We start from the raw sequence: 19665 nt of genomic DNA, 5'->3' as shown, positions 1-19665 counted from the left end.
CCTGAGTCAGCTCTTTGCCTTCCCAAGGTCTTTTTCTGCTGCTCCTGTCCCCCAAGAGGTCCTGGGGCTCTGGACAATGCCCATAACAACATGCTGATCAACAGAGATTTGCTGTCCATTCTGGTGCCCAAGAAGGACCTAGAAGACCAGGAGCAGGACAAGCTGACAGGTGTCATGGTACAGTCTCCAGTGGAAGCAAAGCATTTACTGGTGAGTGTGTGGTGAGCTTTCTTCTTGCCCAGGACTGAAGTAGAAACAGAGAAAGACCAATGTTGGTCAGGTCTCCTGTCCCATGGGGAAGTGGTGATAGAGGGATATCAGGGTCCTGAAGGGGAAAGGAACCTGCTACCCTGATATGGTAGACTGTCAGCTCTATGCAATATTGTGCTGTTTATTATCTGTCCAGTTCTCACTGTTTCCTCAGTCTAGAACAAGGAGGCACAGAGTGGGCACTCCCATATTTGTTGAATGATTGAATGAGGGCTGCATACTATTCCACTGCATAGTTGTAAAATAATATAGTAAGCCATTCCTCCTAATAATAGGAATATCAAATTTGTTACAAAATTATTATTACACTGAACATACATGAAAATAAATCTTAGTCCTGGGCTTCCCTGGTGGCGCAGTGGTTGAGAGTCCGCCTGCCGATGCAGGGGATACCGGTTCATGCCCCGGTCCGGGAGGATCCCGCATGCCACGGAGCAGCTGGGCCCGTGAGCCATGGCCGCTGGGCCTGCACGTCCGGAGCCTGTGCTCCGCAATGGGAGAGGCCACAACAGTGAGAGGCCCGCATACCGCAAAAAAATAAATAAATAAAAAATAAATCTTAGTCCTGATAGCTGATCATATTTGTATAGTGTCTTCTTAGAAGAAGTAGAATTTTGGGGTCAACTTGTAGAAGTGCTTTTCTACTGTCTACACACACATGCACATCCAGTTTGGGTTCATATCTGTTCATCAGTTTTGACAGTGAGTAGTCAACCTGTGCAAACATTTCTCATTCTTCATAAGGTTGGAAAGTCATTCCCCACAACATAAGATGAAATTCTTTAATTTCTTAGAGTTTTTAAATTTAATGATGATTTTTAGCATTTAACAATTTTAGCTAACTGGAATTTATTTTGTGATATGATATGATGTGAGGAGCTCCCTGAATTCTGAGTCACTGTCTCCTTCCTATAACCCTATTAAGCAACTGCTTCTCCCACTTCCCTCTGTTTTAGGCCTCTCCTTTATCACATGTGAAATATTTATACGGACAATGATCTCTTTCCATCTAGAGTGTTCTTTTTGGGGTTTTTTTCCTGCATTGACAGTTGACCCTTGAACAAAGCTGGGGATAGGGACACAGACCCTCCAAAATCCACATGTCTGTGGCTCTGCATCCTCAGGTTCAACCAACTGTGTATCATATAGTACTGTAGTGCATATATAGTGAAAAAAATCCACATGTACATGGACTTGTGCAGTTCAAACCCTTGTTGTTCAAGGGTCAACTATATACTGCATTCTTTTTAAAGAGAAAGTATAAAAGGAAGCAAACAAACAAAAAAGACAAATAATCCCCCCATCTTGATTAATCACTTTTCACATTTTTTCACAGTAGTTAATACATATCCACAGTGAGAAAATTTAAACAGTATAGAAAGTTTCTCAGTGAGTCATGAAAGCCTCATCCTATAATCTTTCTCTAGCCACTTAGTTCTTTTTGTTTCAGGTAACTATGAGGTATAATTTTCTCTGATTCTTTGCTGAAATTGTTATGCATACTATATACTATACCAACTATATATGCATACTATATACTATACCAACAAAACTGTTTAGTATGTTTTAATATCTGAGAGAGCAATACCTCTTACTTTTTCAAAATTTATTGTTTACCCAGATAAAATTTAGAATTATTTTATAAGATATCCTCCACACCTAAAAAAATTATTGAAATATTTTGTATTACCTTAAATTCATAAATTAATCTAGGAAGAATTAAGATCTTGTTAATATTCAATATTACTCTTATCAAAGAAGATAACATTGAGAGATTAAACATAATGGTGGAGTAGAAAGACCCTGAGCTCACCTCCTCTCACAGGCACACCAAAATTATAACTATTTACAGAGGAACTATTGGTGAGAAATACCAGAATCTACCAGAAAATATCTTCTACAACTAATGATATAAAGAAGGAACCACAAGATGGCTGAGACATAGTACAGTAAAAACCCATATTGCCGGGTGATCAACCCACAATTGGGAGGCTAATTACATTTGCAGAGGTTCTGCCCAAGGAGCAAGGAATCTGAGCCCCACATCAGGCTCCTCAGCCCAGGAGTTCTGCACCAGGAAGACAAGCCCCTAGAACATTTGGCTTTAAGGCCAGTGGGGCTTACTTTCAGGAGACCCAGAGGTCTGTGGGATATAGAAACTGCATCTTAAAGGGTGCACATAAAATCTCACAACCACTGGGACCCAGGGAAGAGCAGAAATTTGAAAGAAGTCTGGGTCAGACCTACCTGCTGATTTTGGAGAGTCCCGGGGAGGCAAGAGGCAACTGGATCTCATCCTGGGGACACTGACACTGCTGGTAGCAATTTGGGGGAGTTCATTCTACCACATGGACTCTGGTGCTGGCAAGCACCATTTTGGAATTCTCCCTCTAGCTTATTAGCCTTGGGATCCAGCCCTACCCCCACCCACCAGCCTATAGGCACCAGCACTTGGATGCCTCAGGCCAAGCATCTAGGCAAGCAGGGACACAGCCCCACCCACCAGCAGGCAGCCTGACTTAAGACCACCTGAGCCGACAGTTGCCCCTGGACGTCCTTGTCCACCAGTGGGCCCGGGACCCAGCCCTGCACACCAGTGTGTGGGCACTAGTCCCAGGAAATCATAGGGCCCTGCAGCCAGAGACCCAGCTCCACCCACCAGTGCACAGACACCAGCCCCAGGATCTACTGCACAGCAGCCCCAGGAACACTGCAGCCCCTCAGCTGCCTTGTCAGGACCCAACCAATACATCAGCAGGCTGGCATCAGCTCTGGGACCCCACTGGGCTCCAGCCATGCACAACAGCAGGCCAACTACAGGCCAAGGGGACACCTTGAGCCCCTCAGCCAGTGGCCCCAGGATCCAATCCCACCCACTAGTGGGCTGACACCAGCTTTGGGACACCCACAGCTCTGCATCCAGAGATCTCAGGATCTGGTTCTGCATACGGGTGACTGGCACTAGCCCTGATAACCCCTGAGGGGGACCACATCAACATACATTGTAATTAAAATAGCAAAAATTAAGATAAAGAGCGAATATTAAACCACAAGGGAAAACAACAAGAAACATACAAGGGAACTCCCATAAGGCCATGAGCTGACTTTTCAGTAGAAATTGCAGGCCAGAGGGAGTGGCACAATATATTTAAACTGTTGAAAGGGGAAAACCGACAACCAAGTATACTCTAACTGGCAAGTCTCCCATTCATATTTGATGAACATATCAGAAGTTTTACAGACCTAATGAAGCTAAAAGAGTTCAGCACCACCAAGCCAGATTTACGAGAAATGTTAATGGGACTTCTCTCAGTGGAAAAGAAGAACCCACAACTAGAAACACAAAACTTACAAAAGTAAAAAGTTAATTGGTAAAGGAAAATACACAGTAAAGGTAGTAAATCAACCACATACAAAGGTAGTAGGAAGGTAAAAAACAGAAGTAGTAAAATTATCTATATACACAATAAGTAGTAATGAAATATAGAAAACAAAATGATATAAAATATGATGTCAAAAACAGAAATTGAGGCACAAGAGGAATAAAAAAGCAGGGTTTATAAAATTCTTTTGAAATTAAGAGATCAGCAAATTAATCACACAAATACATACAGATAGTTTGATTATATAAACCTCACGGTAACCAGAAATCAAAAATCTATATTACATACACACAGAAGAGAAAGGAATACAAACATAACAATAAAGAGAGTCATCAGTCACAGGGAAGAGAACAAAAGAAGAAAAAAGGAAAACTAAAAAGAATTACCCCCCAAATCTGAAAACAATTAACAAATGACAATAAGTACACACTTATCAATAACTACTTTAAATGAATAAAGACTAAATGCTCCAATCAAAAGACATAGAGTGGTTGAATGGCTACAAACCAAGATCCATATATATGCTACTTCCAAGAGGCCCACTAGCTCTAAAGACACACATAGACTAAAAGTGAGGGGGATGGAAAAAAGTATTCCATGCAAATAGAAATAAAAAAAAATCCAGGGTAGCAATACTTATATCAGGCAAAATAGACTTTAAAATGAAGACTGTAACAAGAAAGAAAGAAAGACATGACCTAATGATCAAGGGATCAATCCAAGAAGAAGATATAACAGTAGTAAATATATATAGATTCAATATAGTAGCACCTAAATACATAAAGCAAATATGAACAGACATAAAGGGAGAAATTGACAGTAACACAAGAGTAGGGGATTTTAACACTCCACTTACATCAATGGACAAATCATCTGGACAGAAAATCAATAAGGAAACACCGGCCCTAAAAGACACATTGGACCAGACGTACTTAATTGACATATATAGAACATTCCATCCCAAAGCAGCAGAATATACATTGTGCTGTACAGAAGTGCTCCTGGAACTTTTCTCCAAGATGGATCATATACTAGGCTACAAAACAAACCCAATAAATTTAAGAAATTTGAAACCATATCAAGCATCTTTTCTGACCACAACGCTATAAGACTAGAAATCAACTAGTAGAAAAATAAACTGCAAAAAACACAAACATGTGGAGCCTAAACAGTATACTGCTAAGCAACCAATGGATCACTGAAGAAATCATAGGAGAATTTAAAAAATATCCGGAGACAAATGAAAATGAAAACACCATGATCCAAAAATCTACAGGACACAGCAAAAGCAGTTCTAAAAGGGAAGTTTATAGTGATATAAGCTTACCTTAGGAACCAAAAAACATCTAAAGTAAACATCCTAACCTTACACCTAAAGGAACAAAAAAAAAAAAAAAAAAAAAAGAAGAAGAAATAAAATCCAAAATAAGTAGAAGGAAAAAACATCCTAAAGATCAGAGAATAAATAACTGCAATAGAGACTAAACAAAAAAATAGAAAAGATCAATGAAATTAAGAGCTGGTTCTTTGAAAAGAAAAGGAAAATTGAGGAACCTTTCACCAGACTAATCAAGAAAAAAAGTGAGTGGACCCAAGCCAATAAAAATCATAAGTAAAACAAAGAGAAGTTAAACCAACACCACAGAAATATAAAGGATCATAAGAGATTAATACAAACAACTATATGCCGATAAATTGGACAACATAGAAGAAATGGAAAAATTCCTACAAATGTACAATCTCCAAAGACTGAACTAGGAAGAAATAGGAACAGACCAACTACCCATAATGAAATCAAATCAGTAATCAAAAAACTCCACAAAAACAAAAGTCCAGGACCTGATGGCTTCAAAGGGGAATTCTACCAAACGTTTAGAGAAGAGTTAACACCTATCCTTCTCAAACCATTCCAACTAATTGCAGAGAAAGGAATGCTTCCAAACTCATTCTATGAGGCCAACATCACCCTGATACTAAAAGCTGACAAAGATACCACAAAAAAAGGAAATTATGGTCCAATGTCACTGATGAACATAGATGGAAAAATCCTCAACAAAATATTAGCAAACTGAATCCAACAATACAGTAAAAGATATATACACCATGATAAATTGGGATTTATCCCAGGGATGTAAGGATTTTTCAACATCTGCAAATCAATCAATATGATACACCACATTAACAAACTGAAGAATAAAAACCATATGATCACCTCAATAGATGCAGAAGAACATTGTGACAAAATTCAAAATCCATTTATAATTAAAAAGTGGGCATAGAGGGGACACACCTCAACATAATAAAGGCCATATATGACAAACCCACAGCTAACAACATACCCAATGGTGAAAAGCTGAAAGCATTTCCTCTAAGATCAGGAACAAGACAAGGATGCCCACTGTCACCATTTTTATTTAACATAGTGTTGGAAGTCCTAGCCACAGCAAACAGACAAGAAGAAATACATATAAAAGGCATCCAAATTGAAAGGGAAGAAGTAAAACTGTTACTGTTTGCAAATAACATAATAATATACATAGAAAATCCTAAAGACACCCCTAGAAAACTGCTAGAGCTAGTCAATGAATTTGGTAAAGTTGCAGGACACAAAATTAATATACTGAAATCTGTTGCATTTCTATACACTAACAACAAACTATCAAAAAAGAGAAATTAAGGAAACAATTCCATTTACCATTGCATCAAAAAGAATAAAATATCTAGGAATAAACCTACCTAAGGAGGTTAAAGACCTGTACTAGGAAAACTATAAGACACTGATGAGAGAAACTGAAGATGACACAAACAAATGGAAAGATACACTGTGTTCATGAATTGGAAGAATTAATATTGTTAAAATGACCACGCTATCCAAGGCAATCTACAGATTCAATGTAATCCCTATCAAAATACCAATGGCATTTTTCATTGAAATAGAACAAATAATCTTAAAATTTGTGTGGAAACACAAAAGACTTGGAATAGCCAAGACAGTCTTGAGAAAGAACAAAGTTGAAGGTATTATATTCCTTGATTTCATACTATACTACAAAGCTACAAAAACAGTCACACAGACATACTATACTACAAAGCTACAAAAATAGAATAGAGGGCTTCCCTGGTGGTGCAGTGGTTGAGAGTCCGCCTGCCGATGCAGGGGACACGGGTTCGTGCCCCGGTCTGGGAAGATACCACATGCTGCGGAGCGGCTGGGCCCGTGAGCCATGGCCTCTGAGCCTGCGTGTCCAGAGCCTGTGCTCCACAATGGGAGAGGCCACAACAGGGAGAGGCCTGTGTACCGCAAAAAAAAAAAAAAAAAAGCCCAGAAAGAAACCCATGCACTTAGGGTCAAGTAGTCTATGACAAAGGAGGCAAGAATATACAATGTAGAAAAGACATTCTCTTCAGTAACTGACGCTGGAAAAACTGGACAGCTACATCTAAAAGAATGAAATTAGAACATTTTCACACACCATATACAAAAATAAACTCAAAATGGATTAACAACCTAAATGTAAGACCAGAAACCATAAAACACCTAGAAGAAAACATAGGCAGAACACTCTCTGACATAAATCATGACAATATTTTTTTGGATCTGTTGCCTAAGGCAAAGGAAACAAAAGCAAAAATGAACAGATAGACCTAATTAAACTTAAAAGCTTTTGCACAGCAAAGGAAACCATTGACAAAACAAAAAGACACCCTACTGAATAGAAGAAAATATTTGCAAATGATATGACCAATAAGGGGTTAATATCCAACATATATAAATAGCTCATGCAACTCAATATCAAAAACAACAACAACCAGACAACTCAATTAAAAAACAGGCAGAAAACCCAAATAGACATTTTTCCAAAGAGGAAATGCAGATGGCCAACAGGTACCTGAAAAGATGCTCGACATCACTAATCATCAGAGAAATGCAAATCAAAACCACAATGAGATATCACTTCACACCTTTCAGAATGGCTAGCATCAAAAAGACCATAAATAACAAGTTTTGGCAAGGAAGTGGAGAAAAAAGAAGCCTCATACAGTGTTGGTGGGAATGTAAATTGGTGCAGCCACTGTGGAAAACAGTATGGAGGTTCCTCGAAAAACTGAAAATAGAACTACCATGTGATCCAGCAATTTCACTACTGGGTAAATATTTTATTAAAAGTGAAAACACTAATTCTAATGTTCACAGCAGCATTATTTACAATAGCCAAGATATGGAAACAACCTAAGTGTGCATCAACAGATGAATGGAGAGGCAGAGTCAAGATGGCGGCTTGGGAAGATATAGAATTCATGTCTCCCCACAACTAGGGTGCCTGCTGGACTCTAGTGGGGGACCTTGATGCCCACGGAGAAAGGAGGAACCCCCAAGCAAACCAGTAGGACATGCGGGGCCTGAGTGGGGAGGAGAAGTGAAGGCTGGACAGGACCAGCACCCCTGAGGGGTGACTGAGAGGGAGGGGTTCCCCATGCTTGGAGGGACCCTCAGGGGCTTGGATCAGGGGGTAGCACACTGAGAGCTTCCCCTGCCCAATCGGCTGGGGAGGTCTGCCTGGCTCTTGGGCCAGGTCCTATCCCCTCAGAGGCCCCCTCCAGGCTGCATTGGTCCTGGGAGCATAGGAAGGAGGCCAGGGGGGAGAACAGGAGAGGCAGGCAGGAGGAGCCCTCCAGGACCAGAGGAGCTGGAGAGGAGCAGAGAATGTTTGCCCCACCTACTCAGGTCTGGGAAGCCTGCTGGGCTTCTAGGTTGGGCCCCCACCCTCTGAGACCAGAGACCTGGGCCCCTTTTCAGGCTTGAGCCTAAGCCCTACCCTTCACACACCTCAGGGTGTGTTCCAGCCCTGTGATCCCTAACCATAGGCCCCACCCAGTGCCCAAACCCCGCCACTGCTTAAGCCCTGATGTCCACAGCCAAGGCCTTTTCCACCTTTTATTTTTTCTTTTCCTCTTTTTTAATATTGTGGTCCTGTTTTACCTTCCAGTTGTTGTTTCATCTATATTTTTATTTTTATATACTTTCTAACATATTTGTTAGTTTCTGAGTTTAATTTTATTTTTTACTGTTTATTATTGTTCTCCTTTTTTTTTTTTTTTTCTTGAAACCCTCTGCATCTTGTGGGATCTTGGTTCACGAGCCAGGGGTCAGGCCAAAGCTCCCGTGGTGGGAACTCTGAGTCTAAAACACTGGACTAACAGAGAACCTCAGATGCCAGGGAATATTCATCAGAGTGAGGTCTCATGGAGGTCCTCATCTCGGCACCAAGACCCAGCTGTACCCAACAGCCTACAAACTCCAGTGGTGGAAGCCTCAGGTCAAACAAGTAGTTAGACAATCCCACCAATCAAAAAAATAATAATAAGATGGCAAAAAAATAGGTCACAGATGAAGGAGCAAGGTAAAAACCTATAAGACCAAATAAATGAAGAGGAAATAGACAATCTACCTGAAAAAGAATTCAGAGTAATGTTAGTAAACATGATCCAGAATCTCAGAAATAGAATGGAGGCACGGATTGTGAAAATACAAGATATGTTTAGCAAAGATCTAGAATAACTAAAGAATAAACAAACAAGAGATGAACAACACAATAACTGAAATGAAAAATACACTAGAAGGAATCAATAACAGAATAACTGAGGCAGAAGAACAAATAAGTGAGCTGGAAGACAATATGGTGGAAATAACTCTGAGAAGCAGAATAAAGAAAAAAGAATTGAAGACAATCTCAGAGACCTCTGGGACAACACTAAATGCACCAACATTCGAATTAGAGCGGTCCCAGAAGAAGAAGAGAAAAAGAAAGGGTCTGAGAAAATATTTGAAGAGTTTATAGTGGAAAACTTCCCTAACATGGGAAAGGAAAGAGTCATGCAAGTCCAGGAAACACAGAGAGTCCCATACAGGATAAACCCTAGGAAAAACACACCAAGACACATATTAATCAAACTAACAAAAATTAAATTCAAAGAAAAAATATTAAAAGCAGCAAGGGGAAAACAAAAAATAACATACAAGGGAATCCCCATAAGGTTATCAGCTGATTTTTCATCAGAAACTCTACAGGCCAGAAGGGAGTGGCAGGATATACTTAAAGTGTTGAAAGAGAAAAACCTACAACCAAGATTACCCAGCAAGGATTTCATTCAGATTCAACAGAGAAATCAAAACATTTTCAAACAAGCAAAAGCTAAGAGAATTCAGCACCACCAAACCAGCTTTACAACAAATACTAAAGAAACTTTTCTAGGCAGGAAACACAAGAGAAGAAAAAGACCCACAAAAACAAACCCAAAACAATTAAGAAAATGGTAATAGGAACATACATATCACTAATAACCTTGAATGTAAATGCATTAAATGCCCCAACCAAAAGACACAGACTGGCTGAATGGATACAAAAACAAGGCCTATATATATGCTATCTACAAGAGACCCACTTCAGACTTAGGGACACATACAGACTGAAAATGAAGGCATGGAAAAAGATATTCCATACAAATGGAAATCAAAAGAAAGCTGGAGTAGCAATATTCGTATCAGATAAAATAGACCTTAAACTAAAGACTGTTACAGGAGATAAGGACACTACATAATGTTCAAGGGATCAATCCAAGAAGATATACCAATTATAAAAGTTTATGCACCCAACATAGGAGCACCTCAATACATAAGGCAAATGCTAACAACCATGAAAGGGGAAATAGAAAGTAACACAATAATACTAAGGGACTTTAACACCCCACTTATACCAATGGACAGATCATCCAAACAGAAAACAAATAAGGAAACACAGCTTTAAATGACACAATAGACCAGATAGATTTAATTGATATTTATAGAACATTCCACCCAAAAGTGGCAGAATACACTTTCTTCTCAATTGCACATGGAACATTCTCTCCAGGATAGATCACATCTTGGGTCACAAATCAAGCCTCAGTAAATTTAAGAAAATTGAAATCATATCAAAGCATCTTTTCTGACCACAACGCTATGAGATTGGAAATCAATTACATGAAAAAAAAAACTGTAAAAAACACAAATACATGGAGGTTAAACAGTGCACTACTAAATAACCAAGAGATCACTGAAGAAATCAAAGAAGAAATTTTAAAAAATACATAGAAACAAATGACAATGAAAACATGATAAGCCAAAACATATGGGATGCAGGAAAAGCAGATCTAAGTGGGAAGTTTATAGCAATTCAATCTCACCTCAAGAAAGAAGAAAAATCTCAAATAAACAATCTAACCCTACACCTAAAGCAACTAGGCAAAGAAGAACAAAGAAACCCCAGAGTCACTAGAAGGAAAGAAATCATAAAGATCAGAGCAGAAATAAATGAACTAGAAATGAAGAAAACAATAGCAAAGATCAATAAAACTAAAAGTGAGTTCTTTGAGAAGATAAACAAAATTGATAAACCCTTAGCCAGACTCATCAAGGAAGAAGGGAGAGTACGCAAATCAATAAAATTAGAAATGAAAAAGGAGAAATCACAACTGACACCACAAAAATATAAAAAATTATAAGCGACTACTACAAACAACTATATGCCAATAAAATGGACAACCACGAAGAAATGGACACATTCTTGGAAAGGTACATTTTTCCAAGACTGAACTGGGAGGAATTAGAAAATATAAACAGACTTATCACAAGTAATGAAATTGAAACCATAATTAAAAATCTTCCAACAAATAAATGTCCAGGACCAGAGGGCTTCACAGGTGAATTCTATCAAACATTTAGAGAAGAGCTAACACCTATCCTTCTCAAATCCAAAAAACTGCAGAGGGAGGAACACTCTCAAATTCATTCTACGAAGCCACCATCACCCTGATACCAAAACCAGAAAAAGATATCACAAACATAGAAAATTATAGACCAATATCACTGATGAACATAGATGCAAAAATAACATAAACCACAGCAAAGAGAATCCAACAACACATTGAAAGGATCATACACCATGACAACTGGGATTTATCCCAGGAATGCAAGGATTCTTCAATATACGCAATCAATGTGATACGCCATATTAACAAATTGAAGAATAAAAACCATATGATCATCTCAATAGATGCAGAAAAAGCTTTTGACAAAATTCAACACCAATTTATGAAAAAAACTCTCCAGAAAATGGGCATAGAGGGAACCTACCTCAACACAATAAAGACCATATATGACAAACCCACAGCAAACATCATACTCAATGGTGAAAAACTGAAAGCATTTCTACTAAGATCAGGAACAAGACAAGGTTGCCCACTCTCACCATTCTTATTCAACATAGTTTTGGAAGTCACAGCCACAGCAATCAGAGAAGAAAAAGAAACAAAAGGAAGCCGAATTGGCAAAGAAGAAATAAAACTGTTACTGTTTGCAGATGACGATACTATATATAGAAAATCCTAAAGATGCCACCAGAAAACTACTAGAGCTAATCAATGAATTTGGTATTGTTGCAAGATACAAAATTAATGCACAGAAATCTCTGGCATTCCTATACACTAACAATGAAAAATCAGAAAGAGAAATTAAGGAAACAATCCCATTTACCATCATAACAAAAAGAATAAAATACCTAGGAATAAACCTACCTAAGGAGGTGAAAGACTTGTACTCAGGAAACTATAAAACACTGATGAAAGAAATCAAAGATGACATAAACAGATGGAGAAATATACCACATTCTTGGATTGGAAGAATCGATATTGTGAAAATGACTATACTACCCAAAGCAATCTACAGATTCAATGCAATCCCTATCAAATTACCAATGGCATTTTTCACATAATTGGAACAAATAATTTTACAATTCATATGGAAACATAAAAGACCCCAAATAGCTAAAGCAATCTTGAGAAAGAAAAATGAAGCTGGAGGAATCAGGCTCCCTGACTTCCAACTACACTACAATGCTACAGTAATCAAGGCAGTATGGTACTGGCACAAAAACAAAAAGAGAAATATAGCTCAATGGTACAGGATAGAAAGCTCAGAGATAAACCCACACACATATAGTCACCTAATTTACAACAAAGGAGGCAAGAACATACAATGGAGAAGACAGCCTCTTCAATAAGTGGTTCTGGGAAAACTGGACAGCTACCTGTAAAAGATTGAAATCATAACACTACCTAACACCATACACAAAAACAAACTCCAAATGAATTAAAGACCTCAATGTAAGACGAGACACTATAAAACTCTTAGAGGAAAACATAGGGAAAACACTCTTTGACATAAACCACAGCAAAATCATTTTTGACCCACCCTCTAGAGTAATGAAAACAAAAACAAAAATAAACGAATGGGACCTAATTAAACTTAAACTCTTGCACAGCAAAGGAAACCATAAACAAGACGAAAAGACAACCCTCAGTTCTCACTATGGAGAACAGTACGGAGGTTCCTTAAAAAACTAAAAACAGAACTACTACATGACCCAGCAATCTCACTGCTGGGCACATACCCTGAGAAAACCATAATTCAAAAAGAATCATGTACCACAATGTTCATTGCAGCACTATTTACAATAGCCAGGACATGGAAGCAACCTAAATGTCCATCGACAGATGAATGGATAAAGAAGATGTGGTACATATATACAATGGAATATTACTCAGCCATAAAAAGAAATGAAATTGAGTTATTTGTAGTGAGGTGGATGGATCTAGAGTCTGTCATACAGAGTGAAGTAAGTCAGAAAGAGAAAAACAAATACCGTATGCTAACGTATATATATGGAATCTAAAAAAAACAAAATGGTACTGATGAACATAGTGACAGGGCAGGAATAAAGTCGCAGACATAGAGGAGGGACTTGAGGACACCGCGGGGAGGGGGAAGCTGGGGCGAAGCGAAAGTAGCATCAACATATATACACTACCAAAAGTAAAATAGATACCGAGTGGGAAGCAGCAGCATAGCATAGGGACATCAGCTAGGTGCTTTGCAATGACTTAGAGGGGTTGGATAGGGATGGTGGGAGGGAGGCTCAAGAGGGAGGGGATATGGGGATATATGTATGCATATGGCTGATTCACTTTGTTGTACAACAGAACCTAACACAGTATTGTGAAGCAATTATATTCCAATAAAGATGTATTTAAAAAAAAAGAAAATGTGGTATATACATACAATGGAATATTGTTCAACCTTAAAAAATAAGGAAATCCCGCAATATGCTACAACATGGATGTGCCTTGAGGACATTACGCTAAGTGAAATAGGCCAGTCACAAAAGGACAAATACTGCATGATTTCACTTATATGAGATATCCAAAATAGTCATACTCACAGAAGCAAGAAATAGAATGATGCTTGCCAGGGGCTAGGGAGAGGGGCAAATGGGTAGTTGCTAATCGACTTGTATAAAATTTCAGTTGTGCAAGATGGATGAATTCTAGAGATCTGCATTACCACAATGTGCCTATAGATAATAAATGTATTGTACTCTTAAAAATCTGTTAAGAGGGTAGATCTCATGTTAAGTGTTCTTACCACAATAAATACAAAAAAGAAAGAAAAAAACCCAGATTAATGGATACGAAGATGTGAGATATACATGTATACACACACACACACACACACACACACACAATGGAATACTACTCAGCCGTAAAAAAGAATGAAATTTTGCCATTTGCAGCGACATGGATGGACCTGGAGGGTATTATGCTTAATGAAATAAGTCAGACAGAGAAAGACAAATACTGTATGTTATCACCTAATGTGGCATTTAAGAAATAAAAAAACAAATGAATATAACAAGAAAGAAGCAGACTCACAGATATAGAGAACAAATTAGTGGTCACCAGGGGGAAAGGGAAGGTGGAAGGCCAAAATAGGGGTAGGGGATTAAGAGGTACAAATTATTATATACAAAACAAATATCTACAAAAATAGATTGTACAGCACAGGGAATATAGCCAATATTTTATAATCACTTTAAATGGAGTATAATCTCTAAAAATTCTGAATCTGCATTGTACACCTGATACTAATATAATATTGTAAATCAACTATAACTCAATGAAAAAATATATGAATAAAAAAAGGAGACAGCATTTCAAGTCAAGGGTTTTTATTATGACTCAATAAGATTTGAGTTCTTCAGATAAGTTATGACTATTTCTTGTCAAAGCTGTTTCTTTATTACTCTTAATGGTTGGATCCTCTTATAATCTCATTTTCTAATATGTTGTTTCTGCTATGTTTTTAACATTCATCAAGACATGCACTCATTTTTAAGTACTGTAGCTTAAACCTTAGGTTTTTAAAATATTCAGCCATATTAAAATCATAATTATTTTTTCTGCCCCCTTCCCCTAGTTTTGCCTCATTTTTGCTTCACATCTTGCTTGCTGCATAGTCCAGAACTTATGTTCAAAGATGCTTAGAGAAGGCAGATATTTTGGTCTTGATTTGATTCCATTGGGAATGCCTCCAACATTTCACCATTAGGAATGATGCTGACTCTTGTGTTCATATAGAAAATTTTATCATTGTGGATGCAGCCTCCAATTTTTAGGTATTTTTACAAAGTCAGAGTTCATGTTTACTTCTACCAAATGCCTTTCCAGTCTCCATGGAGGCTATCAGATGCTTTCATTCCCTTATTTAGGCTATTGATATGGTACATTATTGCCGATCAAAGCACCTTCATGTACATGGAATAGACACTTACTTTAGATTTTCCAAAATGCCCTTGTAAATACTCTTCATTTGAGTCACAAGAAGGCTGGGATGGAGTGCTTGTCTCCTGACGAGGTGGGTGGGAAAGGACTAGAAGGGCAGAAGGGACTGTGTGGGTGCTGGGAATGTTCTGTGTCTTGATTGGGTGATGGCTACTCAGCTGCATACAGTTGTCAAAACTGGAGCAGATACTTAAGAAGTGAGCATTACTGCAGGGAACATGTCCCTCCATGAGTACATGAGCCTGTGAACTGCTCAGGGTGAGAGGTTCCTCTCCATCTCCACAGAGACCCGGGAGGGAAGGTGGCTGCCCATGTCACGCAGCGGGCTGGTTGCCGGGCTCAGTTCTGGAACCCAGGACCCCTGATTAAGACCAAGGCTGTTCTCCACTGTGTTTTACAGGAACCAACAGAAGATGAAGCATCTCACACGAGAAGAAGGCTGCTGGTTCCAGCAAACGGTGCAGACCCCACTGAAAGTGAGTGCTTTCCCCGGGCACTGGGGCAGGAGTGGAGGGAGGAGGGACAGTGCCCTAACTGCCGTCCCCATAGCTGTTAGGGCAACTCAGAGCAGGGATGGCTTGTCATTGGACCTTCGGGACTCTAATTCCCTCTCTGCCCCCTCTTCTTCTCCCCACCCTGCACCCCTCTGTCCCCTAACAGTGTCCCCTAACACCTCCCTGTCCTTCCCTGCCCCCCATCCTCCCTCCTCCCCTGTTGCTCAGGGCCAGGTTGGCCCACCCTGAGGCATCTAAGGGGCTGTGCCGTCCAGCAGGGCACCCAGGGGCCGCGGGAGGCTGTGGAGCATCTGACCTGTGGCCAAATCTGATGAGCTGTAGTGTAACTCGATACTGTATTGCAAAGAACTGGTAGGAAAAAGGACTGTAATATGTCTCATTAACAGTTTGTTGTATACTGATTACATGCTGAAATGAAAATTTTTAGAATATATCGAGTTAGTACCCTATTTTATGAAAATTAGTTATTACTTGTTACTTTTTACGTTTTTCAGTGTAGCCGTTAGAAAATATAAATTTGTATCGGGGCCCACCTTATGTACCTATGGACGGTGGTGTGCACTGCATTTCACACATGTCTCATTGAATCCCCAGTACAGTCCCGTGAGGTGGGTGGTGCTTGCTCCATTTTATGGGTTAAATTCTTGCTCCGAGTCTGTCCCCATCTAGCTCTGCCACAGTGTCAGTCAGCGAGGCCGAGCTGGGTGTGAGGCCAGAGACCTTCCTCCCTCCAGGCCCTTGCTCTGTCCCCACTGCAGAGGTGGCAGCCAGGGGACCTCACTCTCGTGAGAACGGCAGGTGTCCTCCTTTGAGGTCTGTTGCACCACTGTGTCCCGCCCTCTGTCTCCTACCACAGACTGCCTTCTCCCTCCATGATTTCCATCTCCCCTCCCTGGTGGGCCCTCATCCCCCCTTAGGGCAGGACTCTCTGGAAACCTGGACTCCCTGCAGTGCCTTGGGCACAGGTGAGGCCCATGCAGTGTGGCCTGATTCTCTGCTGATGGGAAGCATGTCAGGGACGCAGAGCAGCAGGTTCACCAGCAGAGGGCGCTCCTCAGGTCCCACCCTGGGGTCTAGGCCTGACTGAGGGTCCTCTGCCCTTTCTGAAGCCTGTCCCAACTCTGTCTCTGTGACTTTCCCTCAACCTAGGTCTGAGACTATTCTTCGATTACTTTGCAACCGCCGTGTCCCCTAACTCCTGGGACTCACTCATGAGGCAGTTGGGCCTCACGCGAAATGAGATCCTTCTGGCCAGAGAAGGGGTCCGGGTCCCTCGGGATGCCTTGTATGAAATGCTAGAGACCTGGGTCAGCAACAAGGGACGGGCGGCCTCAGTCAACACCCTGCTGGATGCCTTGGAAACGCTGGGGGAAAGACTGGCAAAGGAGACAATTCGGGACCACCTGTTGGGCTCGGGAAAGTATGTCTATGAAGATGGTGAAGCAGGCTCTGCTGTGTCCTGAGTCTAAAAGAATCTCTTTATGAAACTACAGCTTCCCTACTTTACCTTTTCTTCTGGAAAGGGACACATGATTGGACACCAGCCTGGATGAAACAGCCGGTACTTGACGAATACTTGAAGGAACACTATCATCCGATATATGCAGAAGTTGTAGAGTTCTAGAACTTTTCAGTAAAATGAGTAATTTTTATGAAATGTCATTGATAAATGATGGTGGAAATATTTATAAATATTTATGCTCGTGTATGTACTGAGAGTTGGTTTAGGATGTCATTTAGTTCAGAGCACTTTGTCATCCTACCAGAACTGCACGTTTTACTTGTATTTTTTATATTGGGACATCCACCCATGTTATGTGCGTACTTAATTATGTCTAATGACGACTTAATATTTTATGATAAGCATCTTTCCATTTTAATATTTTTGTATAGATTTATATGAACGTGGGAAACCTTTTGGAAAGGTTACTTACTAGGTTGACTACGTGGGTTCCCTGGAAGGGAGCAGGCAACCATAAAATCAGTAAAAATACAGAGCAGGGAGGACGAAGCCCACTGCAGTGGGAGGCACTGGTGGGATCAATTCTCCCTCATACGGGAGTCTGACTTTGTCTAGGATTAGATGACCAGCAACTTTTAAAGTGTCCATCATTTCCAACTGACAATTTTATAGGTGTGGGATTATTTATATTATTTATTGGTAGATGTTTACAAATGAGGAGAGAGTGAGGAGAAGTAGCATCCACATGCAGCCCTGTGTCTGGTATCCATGAACTGGGCTGTCATGCGTGGGCCTCCTCCTGTTCATCTATGGACCTGAGTGGGAAGGGTGGGACATGGGTGGGACACGTGAGTGTCAAATAGCTTCTATGTCATGTGCCACGTCTGGTTTTGTTAGTGAACTTTCAGTTCTATCTGGGCTCCAGGGAGAGAGGACAGGGATCTGCTCCTAGTGTCTGCCACGGTCTCTGGGAGGAAGAGGGGACAGTGCTCATGGATTGTGTTCAATGTTGGCTGACTCAGCACTACTAGATAAGCCCTCTCACTTACGGTGGTCTGTGAATCTGGGTCCCAGAACAGCCTTTTTAGGGTACAGATTCCAAATATGAGGAGCTTAGTGCCTCTGTAAGCATCCCACTTCTGCATGAAAGGGAACACATAAACACAAATTCTTATTTTCTTTTTACCATTAGAATGTATACTTTATTTTTTAAAAATTTTCCATTTTTAAAAATTGAACTATAGTTGGTTTACAACTAAGCCTTCACGCCACAACTAATAATCTCGTGTGCCTCAACAAGAGAGCCCACGTGCCACAACTACAGAGCCCACACACTCCGGATCCCTGCACGCCGCAACTAGAGAGAGAAAACCCGTACGCAACCACTAGAGAGAAGCCTGAGATCCACAACTAGAGAGAAACTGGAGCAGACTATGCACCGTAACGAAAGATCCCGCATGCCTCAACAAAGGTCCCTTGTGATGCAACTAAGACACAACACAGCCAAAAAAAATAAAGAAAATACATAAATAAAATAAATAAATATTAAACTCTCATCCACTGCTGGGATGAGTGGAAAGTGTGCAACCTCTTTGGAGATGTCTGGAAATACCTGCCAAAGCTGAATATACACATACCTTTTAATCCAACAATTCTACTCAAGGGCTTCTGTGAAATACAAGAGAAAACATTTGGAAGTGAAATGAAATGAAAAACTGGGAAACCTCTAAAATACCCATCAAGAGTAGAACTGATCATAGAATTCAATTCACACAATAGAGTCCTCTAGAGCAAGGAGACTGAACAAACTATAACTACATGTAACAGTATTGATGACTCTCACAAATACAATGTTAAGACATGAAAGATTGACAACTGGAAATGAATTCTACTTATGGAACATGCAGAATCTAAGGTGTCAAAAGTGAAGGTGGTGGTTTCTGTTGGGTGTTGATGATAGGAAGGAGGTGTGAGTGGGGCCTCTGGGGTATTGGTCACGTGTTGCGTCACTATGTGAAAATTCATCCAACTTATGAAAAGAGCACAAATATATTCTTTTGTATGTATGTTATACTTCAATAAAAACTTTAAAGTGTGCCTCATAAAAAGATGCTGTTTGAGGGTGCTGCCAGTAGATGCCCTTATGTGCAAGGGGCTTAGGAAGGGGCTATCCTGGGGGACTCTGCCAAGGAATGGAGGTCAGGAAGACATGTAGAGGGAGGAAATGGAAAGTCCCAGGGGTCTCCACAAAGACAGTAGAGGCAACACAGCCCCTCCCCCAGAGAAACTGAGGCCCTGACAACAGGCAAGGGAAGAACGG

At 40.2% G+C, this 19665-nt stretch overlaps 1 protein-coding gene across 8 annotated transcripts in view; it reads left to right on the top strand.

Moving 5' to 3' along the window:
- LOC113610180 (tumor necrosis factor receptor superfamily member 10B-like) overlaps positions 1-18735 on the top strand; it is a 105922-nt gene extending 87187 nt beyond the window's left edge. For 6 of the 8 annotated variants that reach the window (XM_027088062.1, XM_027088059.1, XM_027088060.1 and 3 more), the window contains 3 exons: positions 28-210; positions 15769-15844; positions 17033-18735. In XM_027088062.1, the coding sequence (XP_026943863.1) occupies positions 28-210; positions 15769-15844; positions 17033-17346 (573 nt within the window). In that variant the 3' untranslated portion in view covers positions 17347-18735. Of the gene's footprint in view, positions 1-27; positions 211-15768; positions 16457-17032 lie in introns of those variants that run through there. The other 2 variants (XM_027088063.1, XM_027088064.1) reach the window with 2 other exon arrangements.
- The last annotated feature ends 930 nt before the right edge of the window (positions 18736-19665 follow it).

The sequence above is a fragment of the Aethalodelphis obliquidens genome, unplaced genomic scaffold (genome assembly GCF_003676395.1).
Source record: "Aethalodelphis obliquidens isolate GAN/ISIS:26980383/991018 unplaced genomic scaffold, ASM367639v1 scaffold61, whole genome shotgun sequence".
NCBI lineage: Eukaryota > Metazoa > Chordata > Mammalia > Artiodactyla > Delphinidae > Aethalodelphis > Aethalodelphis obliquidens.
This window is presented reverse-complemented; position numbering and strand designations above follow the sequence as displayed.